The sequence below is a fragment of the Protopterus annectens genome, chromosome 8.part0 (genome assembly GCF_019279795.1).
Source record: "Protopterus annectens isolate FY-2018-M chromosome 8.part0, PAN1.0, whole genome shotgun sequence".
Lineage (NCBI taxonomy): Eukaryota > Metazoa > Chordata > Ceratodontiformes > Protopteridae > Protopterus > Protopterus annectens.
In genome coordinates, this window is record NC_056741.1 from 1,220,864,227 (window position 1) to 1,220,878,856 (window position 14,630).

A 14,630-nucleotide genomic window follows, 5' to 3' on the forward strand; every position below is an offset into this window, starting at 1 on the left:
TAGTTAACTTAGTTTATGACCATTTTATACAAAAGTTGATAAATGAGTGATCTTGACTGTTATCATCACTTCTCACTTTTCTGATTTTTATGTAGAAACATTTGGAGTTTATGACAGATTAGCACCATCTCTTTTCTGGTGTTGTTCTGAGTATCTGCATATGGCATTAAAAACACAGTATGACACAACCATACATTATAGTGGCTGACCTGAAGTGTACCAAATTAGGGATGCCAAGCAAACATTTCTGTAAATGAAACACAGAACCAGCATGCTCAAATGAACTATTTAAAGCAGAACCTATCAGTCCTTTTAATACTTGTGATTGTTCCAACATTTTTGCTGCATTTCACAAATGTTTTAGGTTCATAGGTTCATAGGTTCATAGGTTCATACTAGGCTATCTGCCCGAGGGCATTTATAAGCCTAGCCCATAGTTTTGTGGCTTACGCCACCCCTTTTGTATGGGGAACTATACCCATTATTTTGCTCACATATACCGGGATTTTGTTCCACAGCATAGGGAGTCTTTGGGTGATGAATCTATCCCTCCAGCACATCCTATTAATAGCCGTGTCGAGGTTTAAGTCTCCCGCCCTTGTGGCTCTGACGGATCTAGATTTTTTGAGGTGAAGCATGTTCATCAAATCTGGGTTAGACATGGCCTTGTATGTCAGGCAAAGGTCACCTCTGAGCAAGCGGTAAGCGACTGAATAGAGCTGGAGTTCTTTCAGTCGGGCAGCATAAGACAGATTTTTGAGACCCTTTATTCTTTTGGTGAGGAACTTTTGTGGCCTCTCCAGCTGCTGCAAGTGTCGGGTCAGATACATTCCGAATGGGGCATTGTATTCAATCATTGGTCTGATGAGTGATGAGTATAGGGAGACTATGACCTCCCTTGATCTAGATGTGAATCCCTTCATGATAAGGTGGGCAATGTAGAAGGTCTTCCTAACTACTTTAGCTACATGGGTGTCGAATGACAGGCTACTGTCAACCTGGGTCCCCAGGTCCCTGATAACTTCTTCTGTGCTCAGAGGACACCTATATGGTAGCTAGGGGTAACCTTGTTTTTCCCGAAGGGTATGACTATGCATTTTTTGGCATTTAACTTTAGGCCATGGCTCTGGCACCAGTCATCCGTTTCTGTGAGACCCTTCTGAAGGATATCTGTGTCAGATGTGTTTTCGACTACGGCGCCCAGTTTGCAGTCATCTGCAAACTTTGTCAGCCATAACCCTCCTGTGTTTGCTTGTACTTCGGAAAAGTAGATGCCAAACAAGAGTGGGCCCAGGACTGAGCCCTGTGGGACACCACTTGTGACAGGCTTTGAGTCTGACATGGCGCCAGCAACTCTGACCCTGTGGGTTCTGTCACTCAGCCAGTTTGCAACCCATCTTGTGATGTATGGGTTAACATTTAAGCTGATGAGTTTTTCAATGATGCCTATTCTGTATCTGTCAAACCTAGCACTTGCTCCTACAGTACTTATCACCGAGATACAGCACTCTTGTTATAGATAGTACCCCAAAAAGGCGAACCTCATTTCTCGGACACCCACATCCCCCGGAATATCTTTTTAAAGTTTTTTTGTCTATTCCTTCTAGCATGTCGAGGGATCAGTTGCTAGTATCCTCTCCTGCTCAGCTGGTGAACCTGGGAATATTGAGGCACTGTTGCAATTGCCTCATGTACACAGACAACCCTCTCCTCCTCCCACAAAACACAAATACATGCGAGAGATGCAACTATACGGCCAAACTGGAGGCTGAGCTCTCTCAACTTAGGACTGGCAAGACCAGACAGGAGGAGAAGGTTACCACACACACTATAGACCCAGTCTCACATAGTACCATCAAAACCTCAAATCATACACATAAACACACAAAGACATACTCGGAGGCTCTGATCAGAAATCTACCAAAACAGCAGAGGCCACCAAAGCAGACAGCCAAACAACCACCACCTCAGAACACAACACCTGCAACACATAGACCTCACAGTCAGAGTGTCAAACAGTCACAGCCATTAAGGCCAAACACAATGCCAGACACACTAGTCATTGGTGACTCCATAGTCAGACACACTGACGTCCCGCTCACCAGACTGAGTAAGGAGAGAGTTACAGTAAGCTGCCTGTCGGGCGCTAGAATCCGCCACATAACGCAAGCACTCAGGTCTCTCAACAGCAGGTACAAATACGACTCAGTCATTGTCCACGCTGGTGTAAGCGACCTGAGACGTACCTCCTTGGACTACATGAAAAGAGACATTGAGGAGCTCTCTGATTATGTAGCCCAGGCAGGTATGACCCTGACCTTGAGCAGTATCCTACCTTCACCAAGAATGATGCCACAATACAGAGATAAGATGATCAGCTTTAACAATTGGCTTAAACTCTGGTGTCATTCAAAGGGGATCCAATGTCTGTCTGCCTGGGATGACATGCTGGACAAGCCACGCTGCTTCATGAGGGCGGCTTGCACCTGTCACCCTGGGATTCGGATATTGGCAAAGGCTCTTGCCACCCCATAGTGCCTTTTTAGGCAAGGCTCAAATTCAAAACCTACCACGCTAGAACACAAACAGGGAAAAAAAGTAAGGGTAATGCTGCTCCATGCCAGAAGTCTAAATCTCAAAATGCACGCACTCGAGGCCCTTCTCAGTATGGAGAACATCGATGTCTGTGCTGTGACAGAAACCTGGTTCAAGGCTCCTGAGAGCACCCCAGCACTAACAGGTTTTACCTCATACCATGTTCCGGCCCCAAAATCCGGACAATACCAAGAAAGGAGGGGGGGTATCCATATTCATCAAGGACACCCACACCTCAAGACTGGTGGCAATGCACGATGCATCGGAGACCATCCAGGTGCAATTAACCATAGGCAAGACTGCTCTGCAAATTGTAGCATGTTACAGGCCACCCTCACAAACTCAGGAACCTCACATGGCTTTCCTGAAAACACTGGAGGGGATAAATGTATCTCCAAACACCATCATACTAGGTGACTTCAATTACCCTAATATAGACTGGGAACACTACTCAAGCCCAAACACCCTAGCCCAAAAGTTCCTGGAATTCATAAACTCAAATGCCATGGAACAACTAGTCACCATCCCCACAAGAGGAGAAAACATACTTGATCTCATCCTCACGAACATGGGAGCACAATGTTCAACACCGGAAGTATACCCCTCACTGGTGAGATCAGATCACAAACTAATCTTGCTGGAGGTCCTCATCCCACCCCCACCTGAAATAAAAAAAGTCCACAGTAAAAACTTCTCGGCCGACTTCACACTTCTAAAGACTAGTGTGGTCTCCTTTAAGGCCCCCAAGCCGGTGGAAAACAGTACTCAAGCCGCTGAATCACTTACAAATGCCTTCTACCAGCACCTGCAGGACTGCATGGATAAGGCAATCCCAAGCAAAACAAAGACTCTTTGTACCAAGGGCAAGCGTCCAGTCTGGTGGACCCCAGCCATAAACAAACACTACAACAAAAGGAGGAAGCTACTACAAGATAGAGCAAAATCCTTAAAAGGTAAGACACCTTTGATCACTATAAGTAAAAAACTAAGAGCTCTCATAAAATCATCCAAAGCAAATTTTGAGAGAAAAATAGCTAAAGACTCAAAAGACAATCATAAGGCCTTCTTTAGCTATGTTAGAAACCTGGGAGGAAACTCCCAGATATGCTCAGAACTAGTTCAAAATGATGTGAAGATTACTGATCCTACAGACATTGCCAACATACTGGCTGACAGGTTCAGTGCAAACTTCTCCCCCCCTCCCCCCCAAAAGGAGAGATATCTATACCAAATGGTTGCAGCCCCCCAAACATCTCAAACGCCCAAGTGAGAACTGCTCTCTCCAAAGCAAAAAACACAGCATCCATGGGACCTGATGGTGTCCCAGGCTGTGTGCTCCACGAACTCAACGAGGAATTAAACCCACAGCTAGGACAGCTGTTTAATCATAGTCTCACCTCTGGATACGTACCCAGGGAGTGGCGCACTGTGACTGTGGTACCACTTCACAAAGGCGGTGCCTCCACCGACCCTGGAAATTACCGGCCCATTAGCTTGACAAGCCTTATCTGCAAAGCCATGGAGAGGATCATAATGGACCTCATAAATAAAGACATAGGGAATTTGCAGACTTTGGATCCAACCCAGTTTGGCTTTGTCAAAGGCAGATCATGCCTTTTAAACTTGGTTGACTTTTTCGAAACAGTCATCAAAGCCATTGATGAGGGAAAGGCAGTCCATACAGCCTACCTCGATCTGGCGAAGGCCTTCGATACCCATAACTTTTAACAATCAAAATAGTATCACCGCAAATGACATTTCCCTGAGGACTAGAGCTCTTACTGTGGTATGCCTGTCAACAGCAAATAAAGACAATTTACAGGAAAAGGAAAGTCATATGGTGGGACTTCTCATGTTTTATTCTGACAGTTTAATCTAGAACTAGGTGTCTCATGCAGATGTCAAATGGCTGAATTGCACTGCTTACTGAAACAAGATAGATTAAAAATACAGCTGAATTCAGTTTTCCACAATCTCCATGCAGAGGGTGCACACCTTGATCACTCCCTACTACTTAATATAATGACCTCTAAGATTGTTCTGCCTCTTGGGATAGGAAAAATGTTTTAAGGCTTTAAAAATTGTCCTGCCATGTTTTACTCAATAGTGCAATTTGGCAGTTCAGCACATAACTGAACACCTTATTTCTAACTGAATCCTGCCTTTCACAAAATAATATGCCTCATTTCAGATTAGTCTTAGTAGCTTCTCAGAGTAACAATTTGTACAGGGAATTACTAGAGACCTTTAGCCATTAAAACATCTGCTTTGTGACCCCCCCCCCATCTGGGTTTAGGATTCCATGAATGACAGCACCTAGTTTAAACATAAATATTACTGACATTCCAGACCCAGACAAATGACTGCCGAATATTTACTTAAACTATTAAGCTGCGCATGGGGGTGAGCAGGTAGAGTTCACTAACCATTCATTTCCAGTAGCGGATTAGAAGAAAAATAATTTTGATGTGCCCTGATCAGATAGTTGCTATAGCCAGAAACCCACTAAATTCACCAACAATGGTAGGCTTTGGCACAAGATGATGCATTGTGCACATCCTGCTTTACAGCTCTAACTGCTTTGTTCACAGATTTGCTAGTCATGCTCATTCTGTAAGGTTGCACAGTATGTGTTACAACTGAATGTAGTGCTACAAATGTGATAAGATCAGCAATTGGAAGGGAAGAGCTAAAATGGTGACTTACTCTCCAGGGAAGTATCTCATATCGCTTGACTTGCTTCTGATATTAGGTGTAAACAATTGTGAAGTTTCAGTCTACAGCATATTTCAATTTGGCAGTTGTTAAACCCAGCCTCATGACATTTATTAAACCAGTAAACGCAGATGATTCTAAACAGAAATGTGACATTTGTGCTGGTCCCAGAAGTGGACAGGGGACTTGATAATGTCAGTAAAACAGGAGAAGTAGAGCTAACTGGTTATTTATGGTACATTATTTTAAAAACGTGGAATTGCTCCATCATTGTTTCATTCTTTGTCCTAGCACTTCTGGGGCAAATGTAATTTGCAGTGGCAGCAGAAGTGCAGGAAGCTCTAAATATGCTGGGGGATTTAAGTGTGCTTTAATAAACAGCCTATTAAGATCTCCTATGAATATTCCCAGCTGTGAATTGTAAATACTGCTATATTTTTAAACCGTACCTCTTAGAACCTTTCTGTGAGTCATACCCATACTGTTTAAGCAGACTGAGCTAATACTGCAGACACCTTACCTGCATCTTGTTGCGGATAACCGCTAAATTCTACATATAGCTATCAAGGAAGAAGAATACTGAAATTATTTAAAAATGTACGAGTGGCAAAGATGTTATGGACATGGAATAATCAGACAGTCTGCTAGTACATTTACATACTCCTGCTGTTTTACCCTTCATCCTGCCAGCTTCCTTGGGATCATGATGAGACTCTAAAAGATAGAGATAATGCGTCATTATTCAGGTGTCCAGCCAAACTTTTATCTGATTGTGCCATTCTGTGAATGATGCCTTCTTAAACTGCTTAATCCTGATAATCAGCACGGTTCTCTGACTAATCAGCAATGTGTCTTCTCTGTAATGGAAGCAAAGGCAACTATAGAGCAGGATCATGATACTGTGGTGGTCTTCAGTTTTAGTCCATGTTGTGCCTTATCCACATGCCTGGCATGTTTATAGTCACTGAGAAATTTTTAAAAGCTATAATCTCAGTGTTTTGTCATGAGATAATTATTGCATTCAGAGGTGGGGGGGGGGAGTCAAGCCCCCAGTGTTTACCAATGTTACACATTATTTGTATATATGTATGTAAGCATACTATTTATGTGCAAAGCATAAGACTTTGAGCATGTATAATAAGGTTATTGGTTAAAAAATACATTTTTATCCAGTACTGGAGTGTTTTTATCCCCACATAAACATTTTTTTAATTCTACCCATTCATTCTTATTGCTATAACATGAGAAATCCATCTGCTACAGATACTCTAACAATGCAGTAGTTTTATTTCTGATCTTTATTTCTGTACTTAGCCCCCAATCAATGTCTGAAATAAGCTTGCTGTAGGTAAGTACAGTCCCAATATCATTGATTTACAAATACATAAGTAATTGAATTGTTTTGTACTACAGTAACTCTCAACTGTCTAGATTTTTCTCTGGCATTTTTAGTCTGTTCCTAATAAGGTTTGTGGTTTTCTGGCAAATTATTGAGGATTAAAGTCATTAAATAATGACAGACATTTGAGTTTCAGGCTTTATATCCTTCAGAAAATGCATACTAATGCAAACCTGTTATTCTAGCAACTTTCTAAGTTTATGGGAGGAGTATTTAAAAATTGTCCCTGATTTCTGGCCTTTGTCCCACACCTTTAATTTTGCTTTGTCTAGATGAAGTAAATACTCACTGCCAGATATGGCAACCCATTCAGCACACATATTAATTAAGAATGAAAGTCAAACAGAAATTAAAATAAATGTATGTCTTCTAAAGTACTTTTTTTTTTTTTTTTGAAGCTTCAGCGTCAAGTGTTTCTATCTCTACAATAGTTGGCCTGTCACTAATGGCTGTCCTGATACTTGCAATCATCGTAGCTGTAACACTGTATGCAAGCCACTACTACAAAAAAAGTAAGGGTCTTCAGATTCTTGGTAAATTAATTTTCTTTTTTTTTTCTTTCAATCAATAACTTGAATTACTTGTACCTTTTCAGTTGCTATAAAGGATATCATAATCAGGTATAAAATGTATTTCACTTGCTGTTAGCATTTGTCTTATAAATGAATATACTTGGAGAACCTAATCACTGTAATCATTGAGCAAACCAAAGTACTACTCATCAGAAGTAGTTGTCATCTTTGCACGGTAAATATTGATAACTAACAATAAAACAAAATAGAGTAAAAATAACTAAGTGAATTGAATACCGTTTCCTTAATTATCACTGTTACACAAACATAAAATAAAAGCAGACAGTAGTTTTCACAGTTTTTATTACAGATTTTTGTTTTCTGGCTTTTTTCAAAGCTTCTGTCAGTGTTGTCCTATATGTAAAGTGAAAATCTTATGTGTTGCACAAAGAGATAAAGCCCCTGAGACTTCGACACAGATAACCTGAGTCTGAGAGTGTCTTGAGTGCTGGAGGACACAGGTGGGGCACAGTGTAAAGTGAGTGGCTGATGCTGGTTCACCTGTCCTCTGAGGGGCATTTGTGGTCTGGCTGTCTACTTGACACTTGAAAGGTAAGGTCTGCAGACAGTTAAGTCAGCCATGAACCTGGGATTTAGGCTCATTGCTCATTGCATATGGGGGAACATGTATGCACAGATGTGAGCTTACCTTAGTTACTGGGAGAGGGTTTAGAGCTCTGAGCTTGCCTTAGTTACTGGGAGAGGGTTTAGAGCTCTGAGCTTGCCTTAGTTACTGGGAGAGGGTTTAGAGCTCTGAGCTTACCTTAGTTACTGGGAGAGGGTTTAGAGCTCTGAGCTTGCCTTAGTTACTGGGAGAGGGTTTAGAGCTCTGAGCTTGCCTTAGTTACTGGGAGAGGGTTTAGAGCTCTGAGCTTACCTTAGTTACTGGGAGAGGGTTTAGAGCTCTGAGCTTACCTTAGTTACTGGGAGAGGGTTTAGAGCGCTGAGCTTACCTTAGTTACTGGGAGAGGGTTTAGAGCTCTGAGCTTACCTTAGTTACTGGGAGAGGGTTTAGAGCTCTGAGCTTACCTTAGTTACTGGGAGAGGGTTTAGAGCTCTGAGCTTGCCTTAGTTACTGGGAGAGGGTTTAGAGCTCTGAGCTTACCTTAGTTACTGGGAGAGGGTTTAGAGCTCTGAGCTTACCTTAGTTACTGGGAGAGGGTTTAGAGCTCTGAGCTTGCCTTAGTTACTGGGAGAGGGTTTAGAGCTCTGAGCTTACCTTAGTTACTGGGAGAGGGTTTAGAGCTCTGAGCTTACCTTAGTTACTGGGAGAGGGTTTAGAGCTCTGAGCTTACCTTAGTTACTGGGAGAGGGTTTAGAGCTCTGAGCTTGCCTTAGTTACTGGGAGAGGGTTTAGAGCTAAAATAGAAATGCTCTGGCCATTTGCATTACTAGGGGCTTTGGGGCTTAGCCATGGTGGTGGACTGGGAGAAGTGCTGGCAGTTGGGGTTGAGCAAGGAGAAGATACCTGGTGATAGTAATCATTTCCTGCCCATCCCTTTAGCCACAGTCCAAATGTTCCACTGGGGGGGTGTTGGGTCCAGAAAAGGCTAATGGTTCTTGGATGACCTGGACAGGAAAAACCCTCATGGCTGGATGATGGCCTCTTTGAACATCTATTGCCTCCCTGCTGGGGATACTCAGTATAGAAAAATGAATGGGCTTAAGTTTGACTGATGAGGTATGATAATTGGCAGGTATGGGGATGAAAAGCATACAAAAAATTCTGTTTTCTCTGACTCTTAGATAATATAGTGACAGTGCATTTGCAAATTTATGGTAGAATTGAATTATTTCTACATTCCATGGCAGCCTATTCCACAAGTAAACACACACACACACACACACACACACACACACACACACACACACACACACACACACACACACACACACACATGCTATACTGTTAAGGAAGCTGTTAATGAGCCCTATTTTGTAATGCTGGCTGCATTTTAAGTTTCACCTTGCACATTGTATAAGCATAAACAAATCACTTTAACAGAGAATGCTTCTAAGTGACCCCCTAAAAATACACTGATGCCTAATGGCCCGGGCTTACTTACAGTAATACTGTAATATCTGTAAATGTGTACTAGAGAACATTGTTCAGAGCTGTGCTGAGTACAGTATGATAATATTTCACACTGAAAAAATTCTTTACCAGGGTTACATTGCATTTCATATTAGTAGATTAGCTACTTTTTACTGAAAAAATACTCAAACATTAACATTCCTTAGTGGTCCTTTTTGTTAGTGGTGGCATATTTCAGCTGATAATGCTCACAAAAATTTAAAATATATCATTTTTATTTGTATTTATTATATTTTATTTTATTTTACATTTGTTGACCGGGATGGTCCGACTGAGCTAAGTAGCCCTTTTTCAGAGGAGGCCCAGGGAGAAAAGCTACACAGTAAAACAAGTCATTACAAAGGTTTAGTATTTTACAGTGCATGCATAGACTGTATGTATAGTTATACAGAGGTATTAGATAAGTAATGAATAGAAGCATTATACAATAAAAATACATTTTAATAAAAACAAAGATTATAAATTTCTGTAGTTATTTCCATAATATATGAATTGGAAGAGGAAATTAGAGATGGACATGTAAAGAGAAACTATGTGGAGGTTATTACTGATAAGATTGAAATTTTGAGTTATAACCGACAAGAGGAGGCATAAAGAGATCTTACAATTAGTGTAAAGTAGAGTAGGGGTCAAGTAGAGGATAGATAGAGAACTGTCTTTGAAGAAAGTGAGGTGGTTTAAGGAGGATGAGTGCAGAGGCAGGACCAGTGAGTTTTTAGGTATTCTTTGGTGGCTGTTTTGAACTGATTTGGATGTGTAAGGTACCAGATTTCTAATGGCAGTTTGTTCCAAGATATGGTGGGATTGTAGCTATAGAGGTTATATCCTATTTTGGTCTTAGGTTTATATATCACACCCTCTGCTACTTTTGGTATATACCACACCCTCTGCTACTCTACTCCAATCACTGGCACACAGCTAGACACACCCTCCTTTTTTTCCCGCCGAAATCAGCCCTCCAATACACCTCATACAAACATTAATCATCTTTCCTGACCATACCACTCCTTTCCCCCACAACCACACCACAGCCCCCCATACTGACTATACTCCTCCACATACTTCCTACAACATAGGAAATCTACCTACTCCTCAATACTTACATATCCTCTATACACCAACTAGCTCTACTCACAACTATTATCTTATCTCCTTCCTATCATGTTTCCAAAACTTTGTCTCATCTCCCTTTCTCTCTTCTTCCTTTTCTCGTCATTCTACTGCAACCACCTCTCCCAACCCACTTTATTCCTACATTCCCAACACTTTCATATAACCAATTATCAGGACACACCTCTCTCACAATCGTACTCGATTATTTCCCCCTATCTGTACCCTTCTAACATTCTCTTTCTTTTCCAACACAAACCTCTCTCCTACAATACACTCCCCATCTCTATAACTACTTGCAAATCCCTCCAATACACAACAGAAGACAAACTCCTTACTTTACTATCTGCTCATACAAACAGCTTCATTCAACAGTGTATTAATACTCTCATTTCTGGCGATATCCACCCAAACCCTGGTCCATCCCCTGTAACAACCACAAATAAATCCCTATTATTTACTTCCTTAAATTCCCAAAGTATAGTAAATAAAGTCCCAAACCTCCACGCATGGCTCATACACAATAAACCTGATATCCTGTCTATTTCTGAAACCTGGTTAAAACCTCATATAAATGACTCTGAGATTATTCCCCCAAACTACTCCATCATCAGGAAAGACAGACCTCTCAAAAAGGGAGGTGGGGTAGCCCTCATATATTCATCCTCCCTAGCAGTCACTCCCTACAATAAACCTACTCCACACTTTAACAATGCTGAACTTCTCCTTACTCTACTACAAATCAACGATCACAAACACATTTGTTTAGCATCCCTTTATATACCCCCAGGTGATAATATCTCCACTCTTGAACTTATCCTCTCCTGGATCTCTAGAAACATTAATAATGAAACCATAATCCTAGGAGATGTAAACATCAATTGGACCTGTATACAATCCCCAACAAACTCCATAAATATTAACCTTTACAACTTCTCTCAACTAATCAATTCAGTAACTCGCCCCGCAAAAAACCTCTCCAGTGGAAGTATACTGGATTGGATCCTTGTCTCACATCCTCACTATTTCCCCAACAGTGGCACCCTTCCAGACTCTCTTAGTGATCATCTACCCACTTTCACTAACCGACTACCCACTATCCTTCAACAAACCCACAACTATATAACTATCCGAGACCACAAAAAATTCAACCCAACTATCTTCATAAATTCCTTACAAACAATTAATTGGAATTGCCTAAAAACATTACCCCTAGACATGGCAGTGTCACACTTTAATACAACATTCTTGCAATTACTCGACTCTCAAGCTCCCCTAAGGACTAAGAGAATAAAAACAAAGTCAGCCCACTGGCTATCCAAACATACTCTTGCCATTATGAGACAAAGAGATAAAGTCTGGGCACGCTACCAAAAAACTAAGACAAATCTGCTCATACTTGAATATAAAATGCTTCGAAATAAAGTAAAGAAACTCATCACTTCTGATAGACGAAGCTATTTTTCTACACTCCAAAACCAAAATAAAAACAACGCTCAAAAATTCTGGAAAGGGATCTCTAGTCTCCTTCACCCTAATAGTCCAGATACTCCCACCCCAGACCCAAAAGCCTCGGAACTAGACCTAGCCACCCAATTTAACTCATTTTTTATTGACTCTATTGCCAAACTGACCTCCTCTTTCTCCAACTCCACCATACCCTCAAGCATCCCACCCCCCCCCACTCACTCATTATCCTTCCCAAATTCCACTCCCCCCACTCACACTCTATCCTTCCAAAATTCCACTCCCTGCTTCCCTTCCTCTAACTCCTCCACCTCTTCTGCTACCCAACCTTTACCCCAAACACCTCCACCCTCCAACTCTCCCTCTCCCAACCCCACTCCCCTCTCTTTTTCTCCCGTACCAACATCTACTATAAAGAAACTCCTTCTCAAACTGAAACCTGGTACCAACGCCCCTGATAACATACCTTCCTACTTTCTCAGTATAGCTGCTGAAACACTTGCATATCCCATTAGCATCCTAATCAACCATTCCCTAAAAGAATGCACAGTTCCCCAAATCTGGAAACAGGCTTATATTATTCCACTCCACAAAGGGGGCAACAACAACAATGCCACTAACTTTCGTCCCATAGCCATCCTGTCCCCTATTTCAAAAATCCTAGAAAAATGTGTTCAACTTCAACTTTTTCCTCATCTCCTAGACAACCACCTTATATCTCCCACACAACATGGCTTCAGACCCAACCACAGCACAATGACTGCCCTCCTTTCCTTCCTAGAAACAGTAAATAGAGCTCGTGATTCTGGCTTAATTGTTTCTACATTGCTGCTAGACCTCTCCAAAGCCTTCAATACCATCTCACATAGCCTACTCATTACTAAGCTCTCTGAACTTAACCTTTCTTCTTCCTCCTTGAATTGGTTCTCTAGTTACCTATCCAACCGAAATCAAGCAGTAAAATGGAAAAAAACTACCTCCTCATTTCTTAGTACCCCCACAGGTGTTCCACAAGGCTCCATTCTCGATCCTGTTCTCTTCAACATATTTATAAATGACTTTCACAAATCACTCCCTTTCTCAAACATCATCCAATATGCAGATGATTCAACAATCATCTGCTCAGCCACCTCCATCACTACACTTCAAAAACTAACTCAGGATGCTTTCTCCACAACAGAGCAATGGATGTTAAAAAAACATCTTGCCCTTAATGCCTCCAAGACCAAACTTATGATCTTTACTCCCTCTAAAGCTACTTCTCTCAATATGAATACATTTTCAATCATTAGCCAAAATAACTCACCCCTAGCATTGCTGTCACACACCAGACTACTAGGGGTACAAGTTGACAACCAACTTAAATTTACCTCTCACCTACAAAAAAACATCAAAAAGACCCATCAAAAACTTGGTATGCTTTATAGACAAAATGCATACCTCACCTCTGCCACTAGAACAACACTCGCTACATCCTTCCTTATCCCCTCCCTTCTCTATGGTGCCCCACTCCTAACTAACATTAAATCCTCTCTCAAAAAACAACTTTCCTCTTGTTACAATAAAATTGCAAAATTCGCCACTAGCCATAAGTCTTCTACCCACCACTGTGTTTCCCTCCAGAAACTAAAATGGCTAGAGCTTCCTAATCAACTTACTTACACACAACTAACTCTAGCCCACAAGCTTATCCTTAATCCCTCCCTCTGTCCTTCCCTATCTTCTGCTTTTAACATGCACCTACCCAATAGAGTATTAAGATCAAACAATCAAAACCTACTCAAAGTACATAAACCTACACATCCTCCAGGCAAAAACCTTCTATCCTTCAACCTAGCTCACCTCTGGAACTCCCTTCCCCCACTCATCCGCACCACCTCGAATCACACTGCTTTCAAAAAATCCCTTCATACACACCTGACATCACATTGGGAATGCTCCTGCTCCCACCCTACATAACCACTCTTCACCTACTCCAGCTCTGCTCACATCTTTAATCAACCAGACAAGTCCATATAAATAATTGACTCCATATCCCTCCTCTTCCCCCACTTCTCCAAGTCATTGTACCTCCTCTTCCTTTCTAGTAACTTGTTCTCCTAACTACTCTGCATAAAGGGATAAGTTCATGCTAAATAGTTAATTCATTTTCCTGCAATGTATTTAAATGTACACTTGCTGTACTACTTGATATTGCTTTATTTTTTACCTGTTGTACCTATTGTTAAACTTTGTTTGTATGTAAGAATGTATGTTGTAAGTATAAAAATGTATTTTTTGGAGCTTTTCTCCCCAGGACTCCATTGAAAACGGGTTCATTATGGCCCAATGGACTATCCTGGTAAACCAACTACAATAAATAAAAATAAAATAAATAAAATATTTGCCACAGGATTTGATCAGAGCTACGTAGGGACCTAGTGGGGGAGTATTGAGAGATGAGAGGAGATAGGCTAGGGCAGAAGGATTGCAGGTATAGAATTGAGTGAATTATCTGTAGTTGAGAGAGAAGGAGCAGGTGGGGTAGTTCTAGCCAGTCTAAATATCTTAGTGAAAGACAATGATGTCATTTGAAAGTCTGGTGTGTAGCAAATCTAGCAACCTTGTTGTATGTGGATTCTAGTTTTGCTAGGAGAGGGGAGTTAAGATTAGTGAGAATTTGTGAGCTATACAATAG

General features: G+C 41.3%; 1 protein-coding gene across 1 annotated transcript in view; it reads left to right on the forward strand.

Moving 5' to 3' along the window:
- Positions 1-14,630, forward strand: part of LOC122808441 (scavenger receptor cysteine-rich type 1 protein M130-like) — a gene marked incomplete in the record, with an annotated part of 758,816 nt that overhangs the window by 432,193 nt on the left and 311,993 nt on the right. The window contains 1 exon segment of the mRNA XM_044079404.1: positions 7,108-7,221. Coding sequence (XP_043935339.1) covers positions 7,108-7,221 — 114 coding nt within the window.